General features: G+C 40.5%; 1 protein-coding gene across 1 annotated transcript in view; it reads right to left on the bottom strand.

Moving 5' to 3' along the window:
- The window catches only part of PTPRN2 (protein tyrosine phosphatase, receptor type, N polypeptide 2), a 1,341,366-nt gene that overhangs the window by 30,181 nt on the left and 1,295,950 nt on the right, over window positions 1–15,235 (bottom strand). The window contains exon 21 of the mRNA XM_006874435.1: window positions 3,357–3,430. Coding sequence (XP_006874497.1) covers window positions 3,357–3,430 — 74 coding nt within the window. The remainder of the gene's footprint in view (window positions 1–3,356; window positions 3,431–15,235) is intronic.

Below are 15,235 nucleotides of genomic sequence, written 5' to 3'. Positions count from 1 at the left end.
TAATCAAAACATTCCAGGATAAGCAGAAGCTAAGGGATTTTGCCAAAGCCAACCCTGCTATGTAAAACGTCGTGAAGGAAGTTCTGTGGACTGAGAACCAACAAGAACAGACAACAACTAGAAAATGACATACGTGGCAGCATCACCCTGAACTCAATTGACAAATGGAAGAATCAAGAACAGAATAAAATTATAAGAACAGAGGATCTGGGAGGTCAGTTTATGATCAAAACAATTACAATGTGAAAGAAGGTAAACACAGAGGAACAGAGATCCAGGTGTGGGAAGGTCAGGTAGATTACTGGATAAAACAGACTGTTTTAAATGGAGGGTAGAACTAATAGAATATAAGGGAACCACAATGTGGTTGGGGTGGGGGGTTTATTATGGGTTTTGGGGAGGGCAATATAAGAAGAGGCGAGGAGATGGAAGAACAAGATAAGATAGGGGAACACTGAGGCAGGTTTGCATGGCCTAGTGGGACAGAGGTAAATAGTGATGCATAATCAACCTTGGAACATCAGGGCTCTGGGATCTAGGGATCTAGGTATAGCTTGAAGAGGGTAAATACTAAAATCTTTGACTGCCTTATGAATATTAGTTTCCCTTGCCTACTATTGTAAAATAGACACTTCAGTGGGATAGAAAGGAATGTTGGGGAACATGATTAGAGAAAACTTGTAAGCCTGTCTTCAGTCTATAACTGATTGGAATACCTAAAAGGGGTTCTACAACTTTGTCCAGTGAAATAGGCCTTATGCAAAGCCTTTGCAGAGTATAGGACCTTAGGTGGAATCCTGAGTCCCATCCAGAACCTTATGAGATGGGACTTTCCCACTAGAAAGGACAAGCAGATTGGAACAGCTACAGTGACAGAAGATACATCTTCAAAGAAAGACTATCAGGAAAAAACCAAAACAAAAATGTCAGCATGACTGTTCGCCAGGAAAACATCAAGTGCCTTCAGGACAAACTCCCCTCTAAGACTGAAACTCAAAGGGAATACTCAAACAAGCATGTACGCTTGCTGGCGACCACATTAATCTACTGGTGAGTGGAAGAGAGAAAAGGCAGCAGTGAAGAAATGGGCTGATTTCAACCCCAGACCATTGAATCCCATTGACCTGGAGATGAGAGAGAGAAGAGGAAGGGCTGGTTGGTCCAAAGTGTGGTGAGACCTGAGGACACTTGAGCCCATGGAGGACGAGTCAGCCACAGAGGGCTACAGCTGAGATTGAAGCATCCAGCTGATATGAAGTGAGGGGAGATGCACAAGAACACCCAAACTTGCAGACAGTACCCATTTGACCTAGCCTCGATGGCTTGATAATCAGAAGCCGCCTAAAGGAAAATAAAAAAAAAAAATTTTTTTTTTTTTTTTTGATAAAGGAAACAAGGGTAATTTCCTTTAGATGAACCTGACCTATACTCAGAACGGTAGTTATTCTAAATACCAACAGAGAGGGAAAGAGTCTTCACATCAAGTATCAATGCTATCCCCTCTGTACATAGGGTAGCTAGGGATGGGCAACTTAGACATTGGCTACCTAAAATGATGGGGCAATAAAGGTACGAAGTGACTGGCTTACAAGGTTTCAAGAGGCAGTTTAGTTTAAGAGTGTGGGGGGAAAGAAAGAGTCCCCACTGAATCGCTGTCATCTTGTCTAGATGGGTCTGGTGAAAAGAGATGGGGATAAGATTCATAAGGTTCAATAGTGAATAATTGTTATCATGACAAATTGCGACTATCACAATTGTAAAGGTAGAAGTTTTGTAACAAACAAAAGGGAGTAGTTAATCTTACAGTCCAGAAACAGAGGACCCTAGGACCATCAAGGGAAAAGAGCACAAGCGGAATGAGAGACTTTATCCAGAGAAGCAGCGACACCAGAGATAGAGGCAGAGATGGGGACATGGCGAGAGGGAGCAGCTGAGGACTCTAGATTTATGGGAAGAGAGGAACTAAGAGCTGGCAGCCAGGAGGCAGACTTGCAGAATGTGCCCTTTGGTGGTGTAAATTATTATATATGCCTGAGTGTTTTTTTTTTAAAAAAGGAGCTAAAGTAAATGGAGAGAAATGCTATTATTTGATGGTACATGAAGGGGATTACAATCATTGTAATGAAACATAGTGTATGATTTGTTGAATGTAAAACTGATGATTTGCCCTGTAAACGTTCACTCAATTCTCAATAAAAACTTATTAAAAAAAAAAGAAAGAAAAAAAAAGATTCACGGAGAAAGAGAAGGTTCTATATCTCACAATTTTAGTACTCTGCTTCTGAAAAGATTTACTGCCTCAGAAATCCTATGGACACTTTTAGTCTGTTTTATATGGTTGCTGAGACAGAATCAACTCCCTGATGGAGTGGGTTTGATTTGGGGGTTAAGGTTGTTGTTGTTAAGTACTGTGGAGTTGGTTCTGACTCATAGTGACCCTGCACAAGATTTCCGAGGCTATAAATCTTTATGGGAACAGAAAGCCTCATTTTTCTCCTGTGGAACAGCTGGTAGTTTCGAACTGCCGACCTTGAGGTTAGCAATCTGATTCATACCCACTGCCCAACAGTCGCTTCCAGCTCACAGTGGCCCTATAGCACAGAGAACTGTTGCCTTGGGCTTTCGGAGTGGTAAAGCATTCTGCCTCATCTTTCTCCAGTGGAGTGGCTGGTGAGTAAGGACCCCCAACCATTCCATTAGGAGCCCAATGTGTAACTCACTGCACCACCAAGGCCCCTTACTTCAGGTACATATATACGAAAGCTTTTGGTGTTGTTGGGCACAGATATTTAACCTCTTTTCTAGCTCTTGTGAACCAGAATTTGTTGTTGTTGTTTTTACTGCTACACTTGCCAACTTGGCCTTTCAACAAATATGCAAAACAGGTGTGCTGGATGCTCAAGGACCTCAGTGTCCCCTGGGGACAATTCTAATTCCCACAATCCTGATGACCACCAGGCAGGAGAGCTGAGGTTTAGGTGTAGGAAACCAGGAAGCTGGGCAGACCTCTCCTTTACTTCTGTGCATAAAAATGTAATGTTTTACCCTCCCTACAAATTTGCCTAGTGGGAAGTCCCAATTAATTTGGATCTCAACTACTTGAGAAGTTACTGCCTATATTTTTATTTATTTATTTTAGATGTTCGAGTTGCTTCCAGAAACAACCGTAAACCTCTTAGGATGGGGCCAGAGACATCTTAACCCTAAGACAGACTGCTTTGGAAGAGAGTGGAAGCAGAGAAACCAGCTCGTGATGTACATTTGATTAGGCCTTATTCACCCTCTTCCCTCCTGAAAACAACCTCAGAGAGACACCTTTAATGTATTTCCCATCCCGGAGGAATGATTGACAGTACCTTTGTCTGGACCATGCCTGGTCTCTGGTCCCTCAAGTGCTCCAGGGTCGCGGCAATATCAATCTCTTTAGCACCTGCAACAAACCACAAATTGGGCTGAGCTCAGTGCACAAGATAATCCATGCTGCATCTGTCAATCTCCTGCTATCGGGGTTCCCTTTGGGCTCACAGGCCAATTGAAAATGATTACACCCATCCCTCAGCAGACGTGTGAGCAGCTGCAATCTCAGTGTTCATATAGAAACGTAAGCATGGGCGGCTTTCATTAGCATTAATTCAAGAATGCCTGGTTGAGAAATTGTTGGGAGATGCCTATATAGATACTTAACAACAGTGAATCATTTCTATTAGGAACTAAAGCTTTATTAGCTTTTTGTGTGTGTAACGTTTTAAAGAATGTTTTAAATGAATAGAAAGCAGTATACAGACTTAATTTCAAATGCGTATTTTTCATTTAGAGATGTGAAAAATTAATCAATAATAATCTTTGCCTTTTAAATGTAGGGTTCCTTACCTTTTAAAATAGAATGTTTCCCAACTTTATGGAAAGAATAAAAGTAGTGCAGAGAATAAGAGCAGTGTAGAAGCCTTCATACGTCTTGACCTCAACACATACTATTGTTGATGTTGTTGCTGTTAAGTACCATGGAGTTGGTTCTGACTCATAGTGACCTTATATACAACAGAGCAAAACACTATCTGGTCCTGTGCCATCCTCACAATTGTTGCTATGTTTGAGCCCATTGTTGCTGCTACTGGGTTAGGACATTTCATTGAGGATCTTTCTCTTTTTCATGGAACCTCCACTTTACCGAGCATGGTGTCCTTCTCCAGGGACTAGTCCCTCCTGACAACATGCTCAAAGTACAAGAGATGATGTTTCATCACCCTTGTTTCTAATGAGCATTCAGACTGTACTTCCTCCAAAACAGATTTGTTTGTTCTTCTGACAATTCCTAGTACTTTCAACATTCTTCACCAACACCACAGAACATACTATATAGTGACAGTGATAGAAATCACCTGATACTCGTTCAATGACATACACATAGACCTATGGAATTGAACTGAGGACCCAGAAACAAATCCATCTATCTATAAACACCTGATTTTTGACAAAGGGTAAAAGGCCATTCAGTGAGAAAGATACAGTCTTTAACAAATGATGCTGGCAAAAACTGGAGATCCATGTGCCAAAATCTGAAACAGGATCTATACCTCATACCATATACAAAAAGCTAATTCAAAATGCATCAAAGACCTAAATGTTAAAGCTAAAACTATGATGTTCCTAGAAGATAAGATAGGAACAAAACTATGGCACCTTTTTTTTTTTTTTTTTCCAAAAATAGATCATTAAACACAACTACAGATGTACAAATAGCAGAAGACAAATTGGAGAACTGGAACCTCATTTGTTGTTAGGTGCCATTGAGTCGGTGCCGACTCATAGTGACCTTATGCACAACAGAACAAAACACTGCCCGATCCTGGGTCACCCTCACTATTGTTGCCACGCTTGAGCCCACTGATGCTGCCACTTGGCCAATCCATCTCTCTGGGGATCTTCCTCTTTTTCTTTGACCCTCACCTTAGCAAATATGATATCCTTCTCCAGCAACTGTTCCCTCCTGACAATATGTCTGAATGTATGAGAGACGAAGTTTGGCTATCCTGGCCTCCAAGGAGCACTCTGGCTGTACTTCTTCTAACACAGATCTGTTGGTTCTACGGGCAGCCTATGGCACTTTCAGTATTCTCCTCCAACACCGTTAACTCAAAAGCATCAATTCTTCTATGGTCTTATTTACTGTCCAACTTTCACATGCATATGAGGTAATTGAAAATACCATGGCTTGGGTCAGGTGAACCTCATAAAAAGTAAAAAATTATGCTCACCAAAAACTTAAAACAGTAAAAGAAAACCTACAGACTAGGGGAGAAAATCTTCAGGATATGACATACCCAGTAAGGGTCTAAACTCCAAAATATATAGAAAATTTCAATATCATAAAGTCAAACATCCCAATTACAAAACAGGCAATGGACACAAATGAATACTTCAGCAAAGAAGACATTCAAGTGGCCAAGAAACACATGAACATACTTGTGATCATTAGCCATTAGAGAGAGGAAATACAGTACAATGAAGTATTACCTCACCCTTGCTAAAAATGGCACTGATTAAAAATGACATAGAAAACAACAAATTCTGGTAAGGATGTGAGGACTTTGAAACCCATAGCCACTGCTTTTGGGACTGTGCAACAGTACAGCCACTATGGAAAACTGTATGACACTTCGTCAAAAATATCAGAAATAGAAATATCTTATGGCTCAGCAATTCCATCTCAGGTATATACCCCAGATAGCTATTAAAAGACATGCAAGCAGTCATATTAATGTATTAACTGTTGTTGGTTGGTTGGTAAGTGCCATCGAGTCAGTTCCGACCCATAGTGACCCCGTACAGGGTTTCCAAGGAGCAGCTGGTGAGCTGAAAGTTAACAAGATTGGGTCCTAACCCAAAAGTTGGCAGTTCAAGTCCGACCAGAGGTTCCTCACAAGAATGGCCTGTTGATTGATTTATTAAAAAATAAAAATAAAAAATCAGCCACTCAAAACCCTATGGATCACAGTTCTACTCTGGTACAAACGAGAGTAATAAGAACTATTCTCCTTCCATGTTGTAGGTGAGGACTTCAAGGCTGGCTAAGGTGGACAGACTTCAAGGTGCAAGGTGACAGTGTGTAAGTAGCTGTACTCATGAGAACCCAACAGTGCAATGGGTGGTATTATGGAGGGCTTTGAGGATTAAGAGCGCCTGGAAGATAGAAACTCCACTCTTTGTTATTTCTGTCACAGCCTTGAAGTGGGACATCAAGCAAGTGGCTAAACATCAGTCCCTCAACCTCAGAACTGGAAGAATAAAAACATTTTTCTGCAGGAGAAAGATGAGGTGTTCTGCTCACGTAAAGATTCATAGCCTTGGAAACCCTATATAGGGTCGCTATGAGTCGGAACCGACTCCACAATACATAACCAACCAACCAAAGTTACCTTGGAGTTCTGGTGCGGCGCTTAGGACAAGCACTGGACCACAGAGTCGGTTTGAACCACAAAGCTGGTGGTTCAAGCTCATCAGCCATTCCACAGGGTCACTATGAGTTGGAACCAACTAGACAGCACTTAACAACAAGAAGAAGATAACCCTATTTTCTTAAATTTTATGACTGTACGGCTTTATGTGGGTAACAACTGAAAAGCCCATAGAGGTTTTTGAGCACGGCAGCATCATGATCAGAACTGCTATAGGAAGATCGTTCAGACATAGGATTGAGAGGAGAAGGAATGGTGAGGTTATGGCAAATTACCTCTGAGATTGGAAGTGTTTGAATCTTGAACTGCTAGAAGCTATAAAGAAAAGGTAAGGACAGTTGGGTGGTACTAGTGAGGACAGATTTTGACCAAATGTCCTATTTGCATTAAAGGGAAACCTAGCAAAAAAATATTAGACTTTGGAAATAAAGACTGCCATGTGGTAGGGTGTTTTAGGAGCTTAAATTTAGGATCCATGTTGATCTGTGCTGATCCTTTATCCTGCCTGGCTCCATCTTTAAAGTGAAGATCACGCAAATACTTAAATCTCATAGGGTAACTGGACTAGTGCTTAGCATGCTATAATCAACATATGGCAGTTGTTCATGTTAGAAACAAACAGAAACTCTTTCCTCTTTCCATCTAAACAATGGATCTCAGCTGCTATGGAAACACAGTGAGTCTCCACCATTAACTCTGACTTGTGACAGCATATGTGAGTCAGAGTAGATCTGTGCTCCAGAGGGTTTTCAATGGCTGAGTTTTCAGAAGTAGATCACCAAATCTTCCTTCTGAGCCACTTGTCTCTGGGTCAACTCAAATCTCCCAACTTTGAGTTAGCAGCTGAGTGTGTAAACTATTTGCACCACCAGGAGCTCTGCCTTTATAAAAGGGATGAGAAATTCCCCTACTGGAACTTTCTCTCCAATGAGTCCAGTTAGTGCCTGGTTTTACTCTGAGAATCTTCTGTTCATCCAAAACACTTGGCTCAGAGTCATATGTTTGCTCAATTGCTCCTCTTCAGTTACATTTTTTCCCAGAATTTTCCAAAGTTGATACAAGGCAACAATAAATAAAATCTCTTTTAAAGAAGCTATCAGGGACTTAAAAAAAATCTGAAACAAATAGATGCATTTTGCCTGGTGTGGTGCTATAGGATAAGCACTGGACTATTAACCACCGATAATTCAAAGGCCGATGGTTCAAATCTACCAGCAGCTCCTTGGAAACCCTACACAGAGTTGCTATGAGTCAGAACTGACTTGATGGCACTTAACAACAAGTAGGTAAATCAGAAGGAACAGAAACCAAACTTCAGGAAATGCTGCTGCTTCAAAGCATAGTCTGTGTTAACACCTTCATCCCTCACTGGGTTTCAGTTTGAGTGAGCTTCCTGATTGTCCCAAAGTAACACGGGCAGTTAGTGCCTCCAAACCCAACTTATAGCGATAATTAAACAAAGAAATTGGCTGCTTCAAAAAACAAATTTGCCTATGTCATGGATTGGATTGTGTCCCCCCAAAATATATATCAACTTGATTGGATCACCATCATCGTTGGTTGGGTGGTTACGTAATGATAGAATCTTGCCATCATGCGATCTGATGGAATCATTTGTGAGGATACAACACCCTGTCTTGGTCCACAGTCCTGATTCCAGTGTAAGGGGAGTTTATCTTATGAGAGACAGAAAAAGAGAACAGCAAGCAGAGAGGGCAATACCTAACAATCACTACAAAAAGAAGAGCACATCCTGTGGACCAGGGGAAGACTGATGCCAAGACACATGGTGATCTCCAAGGAACACCAGGCTCATCAATGCTGAAAGGAGTCAGACGAGGGCCTTCATCCCAAAGACAACAGAGAGAAAGCCTTCCCGTAGCGCCAACACTCTGAATCCTAGCCTCTTAACGTGGGCGAGAATAAATATGTTTGTTAAGCCCACCCCCTTGCGGTACTTCTGATACAGTAGCACTAGATAGCTAAGTCATCTTCAGAAATTTAAGGTCCTACATCGAGAAAGCAAGCAAGCAAGAGAAAGGAGGAGAATTGTTTTAGTTCCATGGTGTGAAATTCTTCATCTTCAGCCAGTCTCATCATAAATAGCCAGCCATCATGTGTAGCAGCCATAAAACTGTCCCTTTTGGTAAGAGCTGCCCCTCCTGGACATGTGTACAGTGTTTTTGCTGAGACTTTCGGTGTGAAACATATCACAAAGATAGACAGAACTTGTATAAAATATCTTGTGGCTTCCTTAAACCATCTCAATGTTGGGTGGAAAGTTTTAAGCTTAGAGCCCTGATGGGAGTAAACCCGGAGGAAGGCTAGCATTTGGAGCCAGGGAACTGGATTACCATTTTAGTTCCTTCACTTTGGGACCCCCTTGCTTCTGTGATCATTCACCACTTCTATGTGCCTTATTGTTCCTGCTTCCACAGGTCCTTGTAAGCACCCAAGATAATACAAAACTATGGACACAATTTACAGTCCATATTGCTGTTGTTAGTTGAGCTAGCTCCAACCTTATGTACAATAGTAGGAAACGTTGCCCAGCTCTGCAACATGACTGATCCCGTGACTGGGGCTATTGTGCCAATCCATCTGGAGGCAGATTTCTCTTGTTTTTTTTTGCTAACTTTACCAAGTTAAGGACACCAGGTTGTAGTTAAGTGCCTTCGAGTTGATTCCGACTCATATTGACCCTGTATAGGGTTTCCAAGGAGTAGCTGGTGAGCTTGAACCACCAACCTTGTGGTTCAAACTAACCTTGCGGTCCAGTGCATTAACCTGCAGCAGTATATTTTAAATGATCAATGAATGATACTCAACTGATTCTAAGACTAAATTGTTTCTTGGAGAAGAAATAAATCTGATAAATCCTGTTATCTGTTGGCATCCACTCATGAGGACAGCTGCTTCGCTTCTCTGGTGACTGCTCAGCTTTCTGACCTATGAGTCATGTGTTTTAGGCAAATTGGATGTGATATAAATAGCTGACTCAACAGAGAGAGAAAATCTTCATCCTTCCAAAATGTCATGCTGAGGAGTTCATCTGCGAAGCCGATTTTTAAAAGGCCCTCTCGTTTTTAGCTTGCCTAGGGTACTTTCTTCTAGTCCTTGAAACTTGTTTTTTTTTTTTTTTTAAATCTTTCAATAGTTATTTTATGCTGAAGGGCTGTCTGTATGATAAAACTAGTATTGAAGTCTTAAACACCCTACAGCTGCTTACTGGAAATCATTCAGTGGAATTCTTTCTTGCAGAATTCTGGTTGGGGACATACGAAGCTATTAAGAGCTGTAATTGGTATTGGTCAGGAAGAGCAGGTTCTCCTTCACAATGGCAGTTATCGATGGAGAGAATAATTGCTGATGGTTGTCTCCCTGAGCTATGGCATGATCCGTTGATAAAATGCTACCAATAAAATCTCTTGCTTAGTTTATTACCTGGTGACACCCTTTTGGACTATTGTTTGTGAGGGGAAGTGCGGGGTGAGGGTGGAGGAAGTCTAATTGGGTTATCTGTTGACAAGGTATTTAAAAGATGAAACAATAGAGGGAACTTATCTCAGAATTATATTTAGCCTGAAACCAAAACTGAACAGTGGAGGAAATCAAATTAATGTTAAAAAAAAAAAAAAAGTACAGTACTAAAACTAGGTAAATAATGGATTTATTAAGTAAAATCAATTGTTTGATGTGGATGGCTAATGTTTCCTTACAAGCTAGTATCAAGAGTAATTAGTTGCTTGAAGTGTGTAGAGAGAAAGAAGCTTTTATAGAAGTCAGATATGTAATCTCTTATGTAGGATAGAAAGACACAGGAAAAGGCATGCCCAAAATGGGCACTGCATCCTGGCTTCTCAGCGACCTTTTTGAACATTAATTTGATTACATGTGAGGCACAAAATCTGCATTTATAAAACACATCCATTGGGTTGGAAGAGTGGGATGGGGTTATGTGTCCATTTTATAAAAGGTTTTCACTGAATGTAAATGGATTTATTTAAAGGTTCCATTACATTGCATATGAGTCCTGGTGTGGCACTGCAGAATAATGCACTAGACCACAAGGTCGGCTGTTCAAACTTACCAGCTGCTTCTTGGAAACCCTATGCAGGGTCACTATTAGTCGGAACAGATTCAACGGCACTTAACAACAACAACAACAATTACATAGGAAACACTCTCTTGTGCATTTAAAATAGAATAAAAATCGAATTCTGCTTATAACCTAAATGTGCAACTAAGTAACATTAACTTCTGGTGGGCAAACCTGTGCAGTGTGGTACTTACCTCAGAAAGCATGTAAATAGGTAAGGAATTAAAACATACAAGGAGGCTTCCAAAAGTTCATAGGAAAATAGAATGAAAAATTTCTGAGAACTTTATGAGCCCCCCTCATATGCAAAGAGAATCCACACAGTAAGGAAAATAGGAGTCAAGACAATGTTAACACTGGATATAAGGTAACACGCAGCGAGACTCAGTAAAGCCAAGTGACACGTATTTCTATTTGAAAGATGTCATGATTATGAAAATACTCAAGAAATACAATGTTCCTGATACAGATAATGGAGTCCTGATTAGGCACTGTACGGTAAGCACTGAACTGCCAATAGTAATGTCACTCCTTGGAAACCCTACATAGAGGATTGTTATAAGTCAGGACCAACGGCACTTAACACCAATAACAACAACAGTATAGTTAATCTTCCTGTTAACGGAGTAAGTTTAAGTGACTTCCTTAGTGTACAGTCAAAATTGGATGCTGACTGCATTTTGATCCAACACTGATGTGGTCGGTGTTAGCTGAGTCCAGTTTCTCCCTGGGCACCTGAGAAGAGCCATGTTTCACAATGCTAGTGGACCATTAAGCAGGCGGCATTACATGGGTGGCTGGCATCCTAAAAACAGCAACAGCTCACGGGGATCCCATTTAATGAACTGCTCTATAAATATTAATTGCTCTATGACTCTTTAATTTGCTTAGGGTTCATTGGTTTAGAAGTTTACATATGGGTTAAGCCCTTTTTTTTTTTTTTTAAACAGAGGTTTTTTAGCTTCAGAGAAAACATTAAAAAGACATTAGTATGATAGTATTAAAACTATTTTTTATAATAAAAGAATAAAATTGAAGTTAAAGAAAAAACAAGCAAATATTCCACTGGTGTGTCTTTATAAGGTTTGCTTCGATTTCTCTTGGAGCTTGGTTATTGGTGAAGGGAGTCATGCAAGTAAACGAATTTCATTAGACCACTAGTCTTCAAGGGGTCTGTGGGCGGAAATTTGTTGTGGGGAAGGCTATCATCACATTATCAGGACATTCATTCTTTAGTATCGCTTCCAACAGCATGTTCAATAACCATAATTTAATAAACATAGAGAAATGTTATTACAGATTCTCACTCAGGTTTTGCAAACTTTAGGAATACAATGGATTTTTTTTCCCCCTTGAAAAGTAGAAAAGACAATATATATATCAAATGTAAAAGAGAGAGAAGCCTTTAATTTAAATTACATGAGTAAACTCTCAATTCTAGCCACTAGAACATATTTGTTGTTGTTAGGTGCCATCAAGTCAGTACTAACTCATAGCGACCTTATGCACAGCAGAATGAAACACTGCCCGATCCTGGGCCAACCTCACTACTGTTGCCACACTTGAGTCCATCGATGCTGCCACTTGGCCAATCCATCTCAGGGTCTTCCTCTTTTTCTCTGACCCTCCACCTTACCAAACATGATATCCTACATGATATCCTTCTCCAGCAAAAGAATTTTCAAAGGAATAAAGGGCAAAAGTTAGTGACTATGAATCGAAAATAGATTAGGATAAAGTAGAAACATTTATATGTTCTAGTGTGGCATAGTAGGATAACCACTGGACTGCTAGCCAGCAAGATAAAAGGTTCAAACCTACCAGCCAATCCTCAGAAGCTATGAGCTCAGGGTAACTACGAGTCGGAATCAACTCGATGGCACTTAGCAACAATAACAGGAGGAGAACTAAGAAGCCCTAGTGGCATTATAGGTTGAATACTGTACTGTTAACAACAAAGTTGCAGGTTCAAACCCACCAGTTGCTCCTTGGGAGAAAGATGAGGTTGTCTGTTCCTGTTAAGATTTGCAGCCTCAGAACCCCTACATAGGGTCACTATGAGTTGGAATTTATGAACAGCAGTGGGTTAGGAAGAAGAGAACTATGCTATTTGTATGCTTCATCTTGAAATGCTTACTGTTTTGAGGTCACAAGTTTTAGACACACAGATGGTCTTGCCCTCAATGTCTGCAGAATGCAGAATCAATCCTAGCATTCAACGGAGTGACAGAAATCATAGAGTTCCCTTATGTTCAACAGAACAATTACTGGTGGCTCAAAAATAACATGAATCAGGGATGCTTAGATTGCGTTAGGGTTTTGGGAATGCCAGACAACTAATGCTCAGTCTGTCTACAACCCTGCTCTACACATAAGTACCGCCTTCTGACATCAGCTTCACACACACACACACACACACACACACTGTTCTGGACCTTCTTTGTCAAGCAGTTTTTACTCCACAGTTTGAATGACATTAATCAACTAAAGACTTGTGATAATTACAACCAGGAAGATATTTGGCTTTCTTTCTTAGTTTTTGCCACATTTTACTGAGATCAAAGAAGATAAATTAGCATCATATAATTTGAAAATCACAAGTCCATAAGAACCCAAACAAACTAGGTATTTTAGGTTGCTATAAAAAATCCCAAATCATTTGTTTGGAGAAACAAAGGTGTCATCAAACTCATATTTAAAAAATCAACCAAATGTAGTAGTCTACAGGAGTTCTGGTGTGGCACTGTAGGGTAAGTACTGGATTACAAGGTCAGTTTGAACTATGAGGTTGGCAGTTAAACCAGCTGCTCCTTGGAAACTGTACAGAATCTCTATGAGTCGGAATCGAAGGCACCTAACAAGTACAACAACATGACTTTGTAGCAATACTTCTGACTTATCTTTGTGTATTTTACACTACCAATACATACACGAACTACTTGCAAAATTAAACAATACTGACAAGTAAAGCCAGGTGCCTGCTCGTGACTGGATGTTTACATATATGACTGTAATTAAGGGAACAGTTCTGCTATGTCCTATACCATTGCTGTGAGTCAGAATTGATGGCCGTGGGTTTTGGGTTAATATGAGGGCATCCTGGAAAGGATGGCTCCTAGATTCAATACAACTGGTGTCCTTATAAGAAGCTTTGCCTACCACTCAAAAGACAGAATCACACCGAGGAAGACAGCCACGTGAAGGCAGCAGTAGAAACAAGTGAAGTTACCACAAGCCAAGGAATGCCTGAGGCCATCTGGAGCTGGAAGCTACAAGAGAGTCTTTCCCTAGAGCCTCTGGAGAGAGCAAAGCTCTGCAGAACCAGGAGAGAGTAACTGTCTGTTGTTGTCAACACCCACTTTGTGGTTCTTTATTACGGCCACCACAGGAAAACAGCTGTTCCAATGATGCCATTCTTTCTCTACTCTTACAATGGAGGAGCAAAATCTTTAGGGACATTTTACTAAAAGTCACTCATAAACATGGTAATAATCTATTCTTGCTCTTCTTTTCTCCCTCTAAATCTGTTAATTGCTCCTTAGTCACTCTGATTCTATTTCTGGTTGGAAAATAAATGTATAAATGGTCCACAAGCTCAGAAGGCTGACAGTGTAGGTAAGGAATTCTTATAGATGGTTAGACTTCAGGTTACATAGCTGAAAGCTGAATCACTGAGATCCAGTTCCCCTGGCTTCAGCAAGGCCCTCTTTATAGCATCAAGCCTTATAAATAGTAAAAGAAAACAAAATGAATCACGAAAACACACAAACACAGAATGGGATGGACTGTTCTGTACATGAAGAGTTATTTCAGCTTGCCCCTGTAGTTGGATACCATCAGTGGTCACTGTGAGCCCATGGCAAAGAGCAAGGCAACTAGCTTTTGCTACAGGCAGAAATTGTAACTAGGATGTGACTACATGGGGGACCATAGGTTTGCTAATTGATGTAGAGCTAAACCTTAAAAGTGTTTGTGCATTCATTGCCTTGAGCTTCTTAAGCCATCCAAACACTGTTACCAACAATTTCCTGTGCATTAGCGTCTGCATGTGAAAACTTAACAGTTACAGAACTTTGTAAATACCTGCAATTTTTCTTTTCTTTTTTTTTTTTAAGGCAGATGACTTTTTTTTTTTGTTTGGGGTCTGTTAATTGCTCTTCTCAGCTTTATTCAACAAACTTGCATTTTGAGGGTTCTATTGGCAATTGGAGTCCTGGTATGGCACTGTGGGTTTATGTGCCAGATTACAAAGCCACTTGAACTGCAAGGTCGGCAGTTCAAGGTCACCATCAGCTCCTCAGAAAATCTATACAAGGTTGCTATGGGTCGGAACCGACTCCACGGCACTTAACAACAACAATTGACATTTTTAACTTAAATATGCTTCATGACGGAAGGTCTGTCTTTGTTGGAAGGAGATGGGGAGATGTTACCTGAGGAGGGTCTGTAGACCACATGCTAGAAATAAACAGCTCAGCCCTCTTAAGACTGAAGTCTCTGGTCTAATGAAAACAGAAATAAACTTTTAAAATATCAGTTAAAGGTAGAACTGGAAAGCGATATGTGAAAGACTGAAACAAGACCTTTGTCTCACGCCCTATACAAAAATGAACTCAACATGGACCAAAGATCTAAATATGAATCCCAAAATTATAAAGATCAACGAAAAAATAGGGACAAA

Source organism: Chrysochloris asiatica, unplaced genomic scaffold (genome assembly GCF_000296735.1).
Source record: "Chrysochloris asiatica unplaced genomic scaffold, ChrAsi1.0 scaffold00277, whole genome shotgun sequence".
Lineage (NCBI taxonomy): Eukaryota > Metazoa > Chordata > Mammalia > Afrosoricida > Chrysochloridae > Chrysochloris > Chrysochloris asiatica.
This window is presented reverse-complemented; position numbering and strand designations above follow the sequence as displayed.